The sequence below is a fragment of the Hyperolius riggenbachi genome, chromosome 4, assembly GCF_040937935.1.
Source record: "Hyperolius riggenbachi isolate aHypRig1 chromosome 4, aHypRig1.pri, whole genome shotgun sequence".
Lineage (NCBI taxonomy): Eukaryota > Metazoa > Chordata > Amphibia > Anura > Hyperoliidae > Hyperolius > Hyperolius riggenbachi.
The window spans coordinates 68,215,809-68,230,210 of record NC_090649.1 but is presented as its reverse complement, the minus strand read 5'-3'; the positions used below and the strand labels follow the sequence as shown (position 1 = coordinate 68,230,210).

At 41.8% G+C, this 14,402-nt stretch overlaps 1 protein-coding gene across 2 annotated transcripts in view; it reads right to left on the bottom strand.

Annotated features, from left to right (window-relative positions):
• The window catches only part of RUNX2 (RUNX family transcription factor 2), a 116,600-nt gene that overhangs the window by 87,399 nt on the left and 14,799 nt on the right, over window positions 1-14,402 (bottom strand). For both annotated transcript variants that reach the window (XM_068280156.1, XM_068280157.1), the window contains exon 2: window positions 3,364-3,520. In XM_068280156.1, coding sequence (XP_068136257.1) covers window positions 3,364-3,520 — 157 coding nt within the window. The remainder of the gene's footprint in view (window positions 1-3,363; window positions 3,521-14,402) is intronic.

Here is a 14,402-nt window from a genome sequence, read left to right as displayed (position 1 = left end):
GCTGGCTGTTGTTTGAAGGCCTAAATAAAAGCAGTCTGCGAGGAAGGTGCACAGCTTTTTCTTTCAAGTACCAGTGTGTTCCATTTGTGCCCTGCACTAACCAACGCTTGATGCACTTCCCCCTGCTAAAACAGAAGCCCAACAACATGGGGTGTCAATAAACGGGGTGAAGCTATCGCAGATTTCAAGGAGCTAGTCCCACCCCCAGACTGAACAGCTGAGTGCCGAGTGATTTTTTTCTTCTTAAAGTGTACTATCCATTGTTTGCACGAGTATGGTCGCACCTGCACAGAAGCATAGACGAGCGGCTCTGGTTTACTGCACAGGGCGTACTCGTGCTGGCTCAGTATGGCCACGCTCCTACATGTGGGCAGTGCAGCCAGGGGCGTAGCAATAGGGGGTGCAGAGGTAGCGATCGCATCGGGGGCCCTTGGGCCAGAGGGGCCCCAAAGGGCCCTCCCTCAAACACAGTATTAGCTCTCTATTGGTCCTGTGCTCATAATAATCACTTTTATAGATACTTTGAATAGTGGTAATCATTAACAAACTGTTCCCCATCCCCTTCTTGTATCTCTGACACTGTAGTTGACATTGGCAGGTTTTGGTGCGCAGTTGCAGTTATGTATAGAGTGCTTGGGGGGCCCATTGTAAAACTTGCATCTGGGCCCACAGCTCCTTAGCTACGCCACTGAGTGCAGCCATGATAATATATGTGACAAGCTCTTGTTTGATATGTTCAGGGGGTCTGCGTGCGTCACCGGTGGGGGCCAGGAGGACGTAGGAAGCCTCTGCAGGATCCAGACGCTTCCATCTTCCTAGATAGTCTTGTTTATTAATCCGCCTCAGATTCACTTGAAATTTCTGCCACTCTCTGCAGTCAAAGCAGCTGCGTTTCATTCCCAAATTCCGATTGGCTGTGGCTTTCCCTCGAAACCCCAATCGCAGGGCCCAGTGATTATTATACTGCCAGGTGGGCTGGACAACCCTACCACAAAACAGCACAAAACGGCGCAGGGAAATTTAGGCGCACCATGCGCTGCTATAGACCGTAATAAGAATTACGGCTTTAGCGGCACTCAGACAGTAATTTGGGCGGAGCAGTAAAAGAGGCAGAGCCCAAATTTTTTTTAAAACAGCGTAATTCGTCCATCAGTAAAAGCTGCCAGCCGAATTACATCTTTCCCCTGAGTCCATGGCGGCCTGGAGGGAGGATAGTAATTAACGCTGCCAGGACTTTTGCAGGAGCAGGTGAGACCTTTTCAGCGACACCCTGCGCCCACATTTCCCGGCACCGGTTTCACATGTATGCACACTGCTAATAACAGGATAAAATAACAGAATTTGTGATCCCACGTTAAATTAAATCTGACTTGTGGTGAACCCTCAACAGAAATTCCCTCATATGTAAATGTGTTGGGAAACTGCAGAATGTCCTCAGCATGGTGTGCTTGAATAATCTGCAAATGTTTATTTCATTCGGCATAGCGGGATGGACTCAAGGTCCAGCGCACATACTTTACAGGGAGCCTGGCCTTCAGGCAGGGGAGTGACTCAGAACGCCAGCTCAGGGCTGGGACATGATACAGGCACTCTGCTCTCCTACTTCTCCTAAGATGACAGACTGTCCAAAGCACTAAATGCAGAAAACTAGAACGTATGTCTTCTTTCATTGTGATGCAGAGAACAAGCAGCCCAGTGCTTATGGAAAATCAGCAGTCTGTGCACCGACATCTTAAGCCTGGGACACACTTTCAATTATGATTGGCCAATCATCCCTGACCAATGTTACCCCCTCTATGCTTACCTATACAATCTGTTCATAGTATTTAATATGTTGACCCTCGTACTACACAGAAGTGGTAGAATCAAACAGTGATTGGCCAATTATAATTGAAAGTGTGTAACAGGCTTTAGAATGTATTGATTTTGTGGCAGAAATATAAGGGTGCACACACACATCCAATTTGGATTGGATTGGCAATTCATTGGCCAATTTTACCTTCTGCATTTAGTATGAGTGCCCATGGATATATAATACTCTGAACATATTATGGGTAAGCTCTCATATACCATGGAAGTGGTAACATTGATCAAGTGATTGGGCAATCAATATTGGATGTGTGTATGGATCCTTATAAGGCTGGCCATCCTACCTAATAAAAGGCAAGTGTCCCTGCGTCCTGTCCCTGTGTCAGTGATTTTGCGCTATTGAGCATGTCCTGCTCTGACGGACCAGGGGCGGGCTAGCCGGCCAGTCGGGCAAACGCGTCAGGCGGGTGCGTGCATGGCGGTGACAGACCTAGAGCCCGTTTTTAAACTGGCTTAGGTCTCTAGAACATTTATAAATTGCCACCCAGTATAGCAAAAGGATCGTCTCCTCTCTGAAATAAATCAATTCAGGGAGGTACTAGGAGAGCTCTAACTGGCCAACTGCCACTGCCACTGCCCACCAATCCTATCCCTGGTGTCACATGACTAGAGATGGTGACAAATGGCCGGTGGGAGGGCATAGTGAAGGGAAAAGGGGCGCATAATTTACAAGTCAGGTCTAAAGATGGCCACACACCATACCATTTTTAAAATATCTTTTCAATTCAAGAATTGTACAGTAATCATTTTTTCTGACTGATTGTAACATTTTAAAAATCTGACCAATGTACCACACATGTTAAATTTTTTCCCCAATCATGAAAAAAATGATTGGAAACTCAGAAAAAAATTGCTTGAGTCTGTATATAAAGAAATTGACAATCTACCCTCACACCATTCAATGTTCATAAACATTGATCAGACAAATCCAACAGTCCCAATCTTGTTTTATCGAAGAAAAAAAGGAAATTCAATCAGATTTATCGAACAAATGAAAGAAAAAGAGTTTTCCATTTTTATACACTGAAGCTGATTGTTTTTATCGAACTGCCATAAAATTGGATCATTTTATTGTACAGTGTGGCCACCTTAAAGGAACACTATCGTGAAAAAACTAGGCAGTTAAAATCTGTCAGAACCAACAGGTTTTGGACTAGTCCATTTCCTCATGGAGGATTCTCATGTTTTTCTCTGTTTTCAAAAGCATTTCCTCAACAGCAGTTGCTAAGTCTAAAAGCCAAAATAGTAAGGTACCAGCCTCCCTACTCACTTGCACACTAATTTGTCAGTTAGACTTTCCAACTGCTGTTCAGGAAATGCTGTTGAAAACAAAGAAAACCCTGAGAATCCCCCATGAGGAGATGGACTGGCCCAAAATCTGTCAGTTCTGTCAGATTTTAACTGCCTACTTTTTAGTGGTCCTTTAACTGTTATCTCAAGCCTGTACACACCACCATTGGTGATGGACAAGTCATTCTGATATGAGAGTCTTACCTCTTCCACTTCTGCCCACAAATCTCAAGTCGTTAAACCTCGCCACTTGATTCTTCATGACGGCAGATGCATTCCTGAGTTCTGCGGAGTAATTCTCATCGTTGCCGGCCATCACAGTAACCACAGAGCCATCCGGTACTTCTCCCAGGGCCACCACCTGCACCATACAATGCCAGGAGTTAATGCAATGCCTCTTTATAAAGGGCACGAAAAGGAACATTTTCCTAAAAAGTCAGTAAAGTTCTAGAACTATATTCAGCAACTTTCTAGACACGATATATGGAGTTGCAATGAGGAACATCACTAATCCCTAATCTTCACATGAAATAGCCTAAATCGATTCTCCTTCAATCCAATCAAAATAATCGTCCAGGAAAATCGAGTAATGCATGGGAACCTTAAGGCTGTGATTTGTTGGGGATCACAGTAAAATCTATCACTTCATTAAACTGATCACGTAATCGACTATTGCTTCTGCTACACACCAACCCTAATCAATAGTTTCCTAAAGTTAAACCTTGATAAAACAGAACTCCTAATCTTCCCACCCCATGCAGTCTCACCCCCCCCCCATGGATATCTATGTCACTGTCAACGCAACGGTACAATCATCTGCCCAACCACACAAGCCCGCTGCCTGGGTGTCACCCTGGACTCAGCCCTCTTCTTCACCCCCCACATCAAAACTATTGCTATGGCCTGTAATCTCCATTTACACAACATCTCAAAGATCTGCCCGTTCCTGACCCCTGACACTGCTAAACCCCTTGTCCATGCCCTCATCATCTCCCGCCTGGACTACTGCAACACCCTCCTGTCAGGCCTCACTCAGAACTGCATCACCCGCCTACAATCCTACATGAACACAGCAGCCAGTTTGATCTACTCCTCACACCATTCCGACATTATCAGCAGATACACACCTGGCCACCCACTTCGCTCCTCCAACTCCATCCTACTCCTAACCACCCAATGCATCTTGCACTTCCATGCTCGACTACAGGACTTCACTAGAGCTGCCCCCATCCTGTGGAACTCTCCCACTGCCCATCAGGCTTTCCCCCTCCTTCAACACCTTCAAACAAAACTCACTTCTTCAAGGAGGCCTACCCCACCTCAACGCTGCTCTCACTCTCTCTGCCGAAAACCTCTTGATGCAGCCCCCCTCCTTTCATGTCACCACCCCCTGCCCCTAGATTGTAAGCTATTGGCAGGATCTTCTCTCCTTATATATCATACTTGATTGTGCACTCTACCCAGAATAATGTGAATTTGTATTATTGGGACTACCATTCCAGTGTATGATCTGGCATTGTACTACTTTCCTGTATTGTGTTATGTACAGTATATTATTGCTTATTACCTGTACTGTGTTGTTTATCTCATTGCTTATTACCTGTACTGTGTTGTGTATCTTATTGCCTACTACCTGTACTGTGTTGTATCGTATTGCCTATTACCTGTACTGTGTTGTGCACCTTATTGCTTATTACCTGTACTGTGTTGTGTACCTTATTGATCATTAGTGACCTTAGCCCGTTTAAAAATGGGCTAGGTCTGTCACCAATCCGTGTGCGCGGCCGTGACGCGCGGACGCACACACGCTCGCTCCTTCTGGCCCTGTCCTCCCTAGCTTTCCTCAGTGTCTCTGTGTCCCTCCCTGCACATGCGCAGTGCAAAAAAGCAACGGACACAGGGATATAGCGGACGCAGAGACACAGGGATATTATATAAAGAGATTAACTGTATTGTGTTGTGTATCATATTACTAATTGCCTGTGTTGTGTTGTGTATCTTATTGCCTATTACCTATAATGTGCGCTGTCGTATTGTATTGCTTATTACCTGGATTGTGTTGTTGTATCTTATTGCTTATTACCTGTATTGTGTTGTATCTTATTGCTTATTACCTGTACTGTGTTGTGTATCTTATTGCTTATTACCTGTATTATGTTGTTGTATCTTATTGCCTATTACCTGTACTGTGTTGTGTATCTTATTGCCTATTACCTGTACTGTGTTGTGTATCTTATTGCTTATTACCTGTACTGTGTTGTGTATCTTATTGCTTATTACCTGTACTGTGTTGTGTATCTTATTGCTTATTACCTGTACCGTGTTGTGTATCTTATTGCTTATTACCTGTATTATGTTGTTGTATCTTATTGCTTATTACCTGTACTGTGTTGTGTATCTTATTGCTTATTACCTGTACCGTGTTGTGTATCTTATTGCTTATTACCTGTATTATGTTGTTGTATCTTATTGCTTATTACCTGTATTATGTTTTTGTATCTTATTGCCTATTACCTGTACTGTGTTGTGTATCTTATTGCTTATTACCTGTATTATGTTGTTGTATCTTATTGCTTATTACCTGTACTGTGTTGTGTATCTTATTGCTTATTACCTGTACTGTGTTGTGTATCTTATTGCTTATTACCTGTACTGTGTTGTGTATCTTATTGATTATTACCTGTATTATGTTGTGTATCTTATTGATTATTACCTGTATTATGTTGTTGTATCTTATTGCCTATTACCTGTACTGTGTTGTATCTTATTGCCTATTACCTGTACTGTGTTGTTGTAGTATCTTATTGCTTATTACCTGTACTGTGTTGTTGTATCTTATTGCTTATTACCTGTACTGTGTTGTATCTTATTGCCTATTACCTGTACTGTGTTGTAGTATCTTATTGCTTATTACCTGTACTGTGTTGTATCTTATTGCCTATTACCTGTACTGTGTTGTTGTATCTTATTGCTTATTACCTGTACTGTGTTGTATCTTATTGCCTATTACCTGTACTGTGTTGTTGTAGTATCTTATTGCTTATTACCTGTACTGTGTTGTATCTTATTGCCTATTACCTGTACTGTGTTGTTGTATCTTATTGCTTATTACCTGTACTGTGTTGTATCTTATTGCTTATTACCTGTATTATGTTTTTGTATCTTATTGCCTATTACCTGTACTGTGTTGTGTATCTTATTGCTTATTACCTGTATTATGTTGTTGTATCTCATTGCTTATTACCTGTACTGTGTTGTGTATCTTATTGCTTATTACCTGTACTGTGTTGTGTATCTTATTGCTTATTACCTGTACTGTGTTGTGTATCTTATTGATTATTACCTGTATTATGTTGTTGTATCTTATTGCCTATTACCTGTACTGTGTTGTATCTTATTGCCTATTACCTGTACTGTGTTGTTGTAGTATCTTATTGCTTATTACCTGTACTGTGTTGTTGTATCTTATTGCTTATTACCTGTACTGTGTTGTATCTTATTGCCTATTACCTGTACTGTGTTGTAGTATCTTATTGCTTATTACCTGTACTGTGTTGTATCTTATTGCCTATTACCTGTACTGTGTTGTTGTATCTTATTGCTTATTACCTGTACTGTGTTGTATCTTATTGCCTATTACCTGTACTGTGTTGTTGTAGTATCTTATTGCTTATTACCTGTACTGTGTTGTATCTTATTGCCTATTACCTGTACTGTGTTGTTGTATCTTATTGCTTATTACCTGTACTGTGTTGTATCTTATTGCCTATTACCTGTATTATGTTGTTGTATCTTATTGCCTATTACCTGTACTGTGTTGTTGTATCTTATTGCTTATTACCTGTACTGTGTTGTATCTTATTGCCTATTACCTGTACTGTGTTGTTGTATCTTATTGCTTATTACCTGTACTGTGTTGTATCTTATTGCCTATTACCTGTACTGTGTTGTTGTAGTATCTTATTGCTTATTACCTGTACTGTGTTGTATCTTATTGCCTATTACCTGTACTGTGTTGTTGTAACTTATTGCTTATTACCTGTACTGTGTTGTGTATCTTATTGCTTATTACCTGTACTGTGTTGTGTATCTTATTGCTTATTACCTGTACTGTGTTGTGTATCTTATTGCTTATTACCTGTATTGTGTTGTGTATCTTATTGCTTATTACCTGTATTATGTTGTTGTATCTTATTGCTTATTACCTGTATTGTGCTGTCGCTCACCCCTGTTATCATTGTCCATAATCGTATGTATTATACAGCGCTGCGTAATATGTTGGCACTGTATAAATCCAATAAATAATAATAATAATCCATATTTCTGCGTTGCTGTTTTTACGACTGAACTCTGAACAGTTAAACCCCAATCCCTTAATAGAATACACTCGTACGTTTTAACAATGCTAAAAATATTCGTAACTTATACAAATGAATCTCGGGCCTGGCAGAAAATAACTGAAATAGTTGCATATAAATGTGCAAAGGCTTTAAAATCTCCCATATGTTAAGCCATATATCTGAATAAAACTCATCGTTAATGCCAAATCCAAGCTGCTACAGAAACACTAAGCAGGGCCTCTGCCAAGCAAATTGAGTCTAGTTTTCAAATTATATTTTGTTATTAATTTTATTGTTCGTTAACTCCAGGTGACCTCAGCTCATTAGTTAAAAAGATCCCTGCTGTCCTTTAAATGTGCAGGCTTGTATTATTTATTATTATTAAAGCCAAATGGACTGTATAACATCCATGCCAGGTAAGGGTTAGGGAACGTATGAGAAAGACGTTACGCAGAAGTCTGATGTCATTCAACCAAATCGGCAGCCGTAAAAAATATAATTATGTTTATATACTAGTATTTCCATCAAATGTGTTTATAAACAATTATGACACATTTGTGAGATTACCCAGCAGGGCCGCTTTTAGGCATAGGCTGCGAGGGCAGATGTCCGGGGTGAAAACTGTAGGAGGGGCCACCACAGAGCTAGTCTTAGCACATTGGCCTCAATTCACTAAGATCATGCTGGAGATAATAAGGCAAGAGAAAACTTACCTCACACAGTGAGAGAGTTATCTTATCTCTTCATTCCTTAAGTTACCTCCTCTGTAGTTAATTTACCTCCTCTGTAGTTAATTTACCTCCTCTGTAGTTATTTTCACATGCAGTTAATTAACAGCCTGCCTTTAACTCTGGAGTTATTTTAAGGATTGGAGAGTTAACGTAAAGACAGAAGAGGTAACTTTAGGTTTGCCTGAGGTAAAATGTTTCCTGAATACCACATGCCTTATCACCATGGTAACAACTCTAGAAACGTTATTAAAGACAGGAGATAAGCTTAGTGAATTGAGGCCATTGTACTTTACGGAATTCTTATAGCCAACTGCTAGGTCCATTAAGAAAGGGGTGCATGGTAATTTTAACACCTAAATGGACACTGCTGTGTTGGTTATTGCAACTCTGATTGTATTTACAGGACAATATTCTGACCTGTAAAGACACAGGTTATACATAAAGGCCTAGTTCACACTACAAATTGCAATTGCAAGTACTAAGCTTTTTTGTTAGTTTTTTCTTTTTAACAATTACCTGCGTTTTTTGTGTGATTCGCGTTTTTTGCAAGCGATTTTGTAAGCGTTTTTGTTTCGCGATTTTCTGTGTGCAAACAGGAAGTGCGCTCTTTGACTTGGAACTGAACGTCTTTTAAAGCAATCTTGCTTGAAAAAACACTCACAAAATCGCTGTTCCAAGTGTTTTTAAAGTGATTTGCGATTTTCCTATAACCTGCACTGAAGCACAAACGTTCGGAAAATGGTGCGTTTGCAAAGAAAGCTCATCGCTCATGTGACAACACTCACACTGGATTTAATTACACATACGCTTTTTGAGCGCTTTTAAAAATGCTATCAATTTAAAAAAAAGCTCAAAATGCTCATAGTGTGCACAAGCCCTAACACTGCAATGTTTATAAAGTGTACAAAACTCAAAGCCATTATTGAAAGGGTTTGTTATATGCAGGTCTGGATTTACATCACAGGAGCCTGTAGGCACAGATGTCCTGGCACCCTAAACTCCGCCCTCCATGAACCTACAAACACCCGCCGAACCGCACCACAAGTGTGCTGGCTGTCCAGCTGTCACTCCTCCCTTACTTCTCTATGCATCATAGGTACAGGTGTCTCTTAGCATTGGGTAGCCAGAGGTACCCTCAGTAGTAGTAATTAACTAGTGGTGCCCACGATTGAAGGGAGATCTCACCACTAACGGTCCAATTTCTAGCAAAGAATCGTTCGAGCGATTAAAAAAACTGATCAGAAGAAAAATTGTTCATTACACCATCAACGAACCAATCTTTGCTTCCTATCACAACCAAAAAGAAAATCCAAATTTTGGTTTGACCAAAATTAAATCGGTCGACTGTTTTTATAATCATTTTTAATCGGTTGTACCCATCAATAAAGATTATTTACAACCAATCGGATCAGAATTTCTGATCGCTCGAACGATTTTTCCCTAGAAATTGGACAGTTAGGGCTCGTTTCCACTATCGCGAATCTGCATGCGTCCAACGCATGCAGATTCGCACATGTAATGCAAGTGGATGGGCCTGTTTCCACTGTAGTGTTGTTGAGGTGCGTTTTTTTCAGCGGTAAAAAAACGCACAAAAGAGCCAACGAATTCGCCTGCGAGTGGAATGCATGCGAATCGCCGCTAATGTATTTAATAGTAAAAACGCATGCGTTTGTTACATGCGTTTTTACCCGCGATTTCGCACCTTTTTCAATTTTATTTTGCCCTGGCAGTGTCATGGTTAATTTCGCATGGCACCCTGCCATGCGAAATCGCGGGTAAAAACGCATGCGGAAACGCATCCGCATGCGTTTTTACAAGCATCGGAATGCCGGCGAAATCGCGTCGCAACAGTGGAAACAAGCCCTGAGTGGCCACCTTAATTTTGCCAAAACCTATCTTATGCTTCACTTATTGCAACATCTCTATATATGTAATGTTAAGGCCATATATATTTTTCTGTGCTATATACCTTATTGTTTTTTTTAATTTAAAGAGACACTGAAGCGAAAAAAAATATATGATATAGTGAATTGGTTGTGTACTATGAATAATTACTAGAAGATTAGCAGCAAAGAAAGTATTCTCATATTTTTATTTTCAGGTATGTAGTGTTTTTTCTAACATTGCATCACTTTATAATATGTGCAGATTACACAACACTCAGCATTCAAAATGAGTCTTTCAGAGCAGTCTGTGAAATAATGACCTCTCCTCTAGCAGAGGAAAAGTAAACACTTCAATTACAGTTGAGATAATAAAAGTCAGATAACAGCCCTCTCCACGACTAAGTTAGTCGGAGAGCTTAAAGGTAGCCATACACTGGTCGATGTGCCATTAGATCGACCAGCTGACAGATCCCTATCTGATCGAATCTGATCAGAGAGGGATCGTATGGCTGCCTTTACTGCAAACAGATTGTGAATCGATTTCAGCCTGAAACCGATTCACCATCTGCTGAGCTGCTCCTGCCGCCTGTCCCCCCCCCCTCCCCCGTATACATTACCTGATGCTGGCTCCGGGTCCTCTTCTCCGCATTGCACGGCTCTGTTCCGGATCCATTACGGCGCTTCCTGTGTTACTCCGTGACCAGGAAGTTCAAATAGAGCGCCCTCTATTAGAACTTCCTGGTCACTGCAGTGACACAGGAAGCGCCGGGATGGATGGAGCCGGAACAGAGCCGTGCAGCACGGAGAAGACGCCCGGGAGCCAGTCTCAGGTAATGTATACCTGATCGGATCGGCCGCCGCTAGCGACGCGCACTTTACCGGCGGGCGATTGAGGGTAATTTCCCGCACGGCGCGATCGACGGACCGATCCGATTCCGGGAGGGAATCGGATCGGCGGCTGCGTTTACCGCGAACGATTGGCAGCAGATTCGATCCCAGGATCGAATCTGCTGTCGAAACGGCCGGGAATCGAGCCAGTGTATGGCTACCTTAATAGCTTTTTTGCATAGAGATAACAACTGGAGTTTCTCAACTCTTCTTGTACTGGAAACAATTAGACTGATGTATCTGATCTTAATGTTTTTTTTCTTAGCTGTATTACACATACAAATCATAATATCATCATTTTTTTTCGCTTCAGTGTCTCTTTAAACGAAGTAGAGCTCATGCTATGTCCTAAGTGCCTTACTTATGTTTTTAAAGGCACAACACTCGACCTGAGGAAGCGGTTTGTATCCGCGAAACGTGTTGTCTTTTAAAAGTGCTAAATAAAGTATTTATCTTTTTATTACCTAGTGTGGATGGACTACTTTTTAAGGTAGGGCCATACTTTACCCTTTATTTGTACAATATTACTCTGCAATAAGATACACAATACTTTCACACCACGGGAGCCTTCTCCACCATCCTGTAGGCAACATATCGCTTATCTCGGGGTGCCACTATTTAGCTAGGTATGGGGGATCCCTACTGTCCCCATCTTAGGGGGGTATTTTGTAGGTGACGCAACCCTAAAGCTGTCAGGTTGGCTGCCATAAGCACGTGTCCTGTACTATTAAGGTGACCACACACACCATACAATTAAAAGATCCAATTTTTCGCTAATTCGCTAATTACAATCAGTTGTCCCAAAAAATCAAGAGCTTTTCTTTGTTTTCGATTGATAAATCCGATCGTATTTCGATTTTTGGAGATTGGACATGTTGGAAATTTCAGACTTTAGGGGCCCATACACCTAACGATTTTCCCGCCGATATACAGCAGATTCGATCAATGTGATCGAATCGGCTATGAAATCGTCACGCAAACGCTGACAAAATGATCGATTTCCATCCGAAATCAATCGTTCCCGTCGCTTCCCATCGATCCGTCTGTGCGGAAGATTTTTCTCGATCGGCGGCGAGTCAGGAGTGCGTTGATAGTGGCTTTCGAATACCCGACGACCGACGCAATACAGTGGAGATACATTACCTCTTCCGGCCGGCACGACTCCCCCGGTCTCCGCTGTCTCTTCTCTGCTCCGGGCTCCAGGGCTGCAGCTTCACTGAACTTCCTGTCCCGCCCTCTACTGTTTAAACTTCCCCTGGACAGGAAGTTCAGTGAAGCAAGCCAGCCGGACCGGAGACCAGCGCGGAGAAGAGACAGCGGAGACCGGGGGAGTCGCGCCGGCCAGATCAGGTAATGTATAGCTGGTGGGCAGGCGGCGGCAGCTCCACAGATTGATCGGTTTCATGCTGAAATCGATTCACAATCTGTTTGCAGTAAAGGCAGCCATACATACGATCAGAGAGGGATCTATCTGTTGGTCGAATCTGATGGCAAATCGACCAGTGTATGGCCACCTCAACTTTATCAAGAATTGTATGGTGTGTGATGAGTTGTCAATTACTTGATGTACAGTTCCAATCAATTTTTTTTTCTGAACTTTCAATTATTCTATTCATGATTGGGTAAAAATTAAACATAGGTGTGTGGTACATTGGTCAGATTTTTGAATTGTTACAAATCAGTCAGAAAAAATGGATTGCTATTCTTGAATTGAACAGATATTTAAAACATTGTATGGTGTGGCCATCTTTCGGCTCTTTAGCCAGACACATGACCTCTATAAGGAGAGTTGGGACAGCCCTGACACTTGTCCCCTTCTGCTGAGAACTCTTTCACACCCACACAACAACAACACATGATCTGGGCCTCGCCATCTGTAACCGACACCGAAAGCGGGGACACCCCACAGAGGGGGAATTACCCGCAATGTGGCATGTGGGTGCTTCTCTCTCCATCACTCATCAATAGAGATTGTTTGAAAGTGGCTACAAATAAACAAGTCCTCAGCACAAGTTAAATCAGACCTGAACTCAGAACTTCCTCTCTGCTCTAAAAGATAAGCAACAGCATAATAACCTTTAAAGCAAGACATTTCTTTTTTTACAGCTTACAAAACTCCTGCAATAAATCAGCTCTGTGTCTACTTCCTGTTTTCACTAAAGCAGAAAGGGTTAACATCCTGTGTTTTCATATTGGCTGTGTCTGCTGAGGATTGCCAGATTTCTGTGCTGACACAGCTGAGAGATCAGATTACACTTGTGATTACTTGAAGATGAGGAGGAATTAGACAGCCTCTTCTCTGCAAAAACACATAGGTCTTGATTCACAAAGCAGTGCAAACTGTTGGCACGCTGGTGAAAAGCCCCTTATCACACCTAAACTCAGTTTAGGCATGATAAGTTTAGGCGTGATAAGTTTAGGTGTGATAAGTTTAGGCGTGATAAGTTTAGGCGTGATAAGTTTAGGCGTGATAAGTTTAGGAGTGATAAGTTTAGGCGTGATAAGTTTAGGCGTGATACGTTTAGGCGTGATACGTTTAGGCGTGATAAGTTTAGGCGTGATAAGTTTAGGCGTGATATGTTTAGGTGTGATAAGTTTAGGCGTGATAACTATAGCACCAACTGGGTTTGCACCGCAATGCACAGCTGATCAAAAGTTTTGCACTAGCAAAGTCTGGTGCCCGAAACGTCGCATAGAGTTTAATGGCGCTGCTTTGCGCGCTGGACTTTGCGATCTAAACTTATCTAAACTTATCACGCCTAAACGTATCACGCCTAAACGTATCACGCCTAAACTTATCATGCCTGAACTTATCATGCCTAAACTGAGTTTAGGCACAATAAAATGGTTATCACGCCTAAAGTCTTTAACTGGGTTATCACCGCTTTGTGAATCGAGCCCATAGGGTGTATTTCTCTCTGTTTTCCTTGTGCCTGTGCAAGAGATCAGGTCGAGTTTAAATGACCACTGCCACTCAGTTCTCACTCGTTGGGAAATAAAAGGGCCCAGTCACTTCAGCTCCCCATAATATTAGGATTAATGGCAAACATTATTTAAGCCTGGTTAACCCGCATAAATGCACAGATAATCCACAGTGGTCCTACAGGTGCCCATAAACGGTACAATATTTCCCTCAGATACAGTTATTCAATCAGATTTTTACAATCACAATGTTCAGAAAATCACGCAATATGTGGAGAAAATCGTTGTGAGACAATGCTATGGTCAATTAGAATACAGAATGTTGTCGACTGGAATGTTGGATTTTATGATCGTATCTGAAGAGAGATAGTTCCCTAAGTGACCTGTTTATACGAATGGCCGATCGTTACCTTCTGATAACTTACGATGCTGCATATCTGATCGAATGATCACATTTGAGGAAAATACTGTACCCT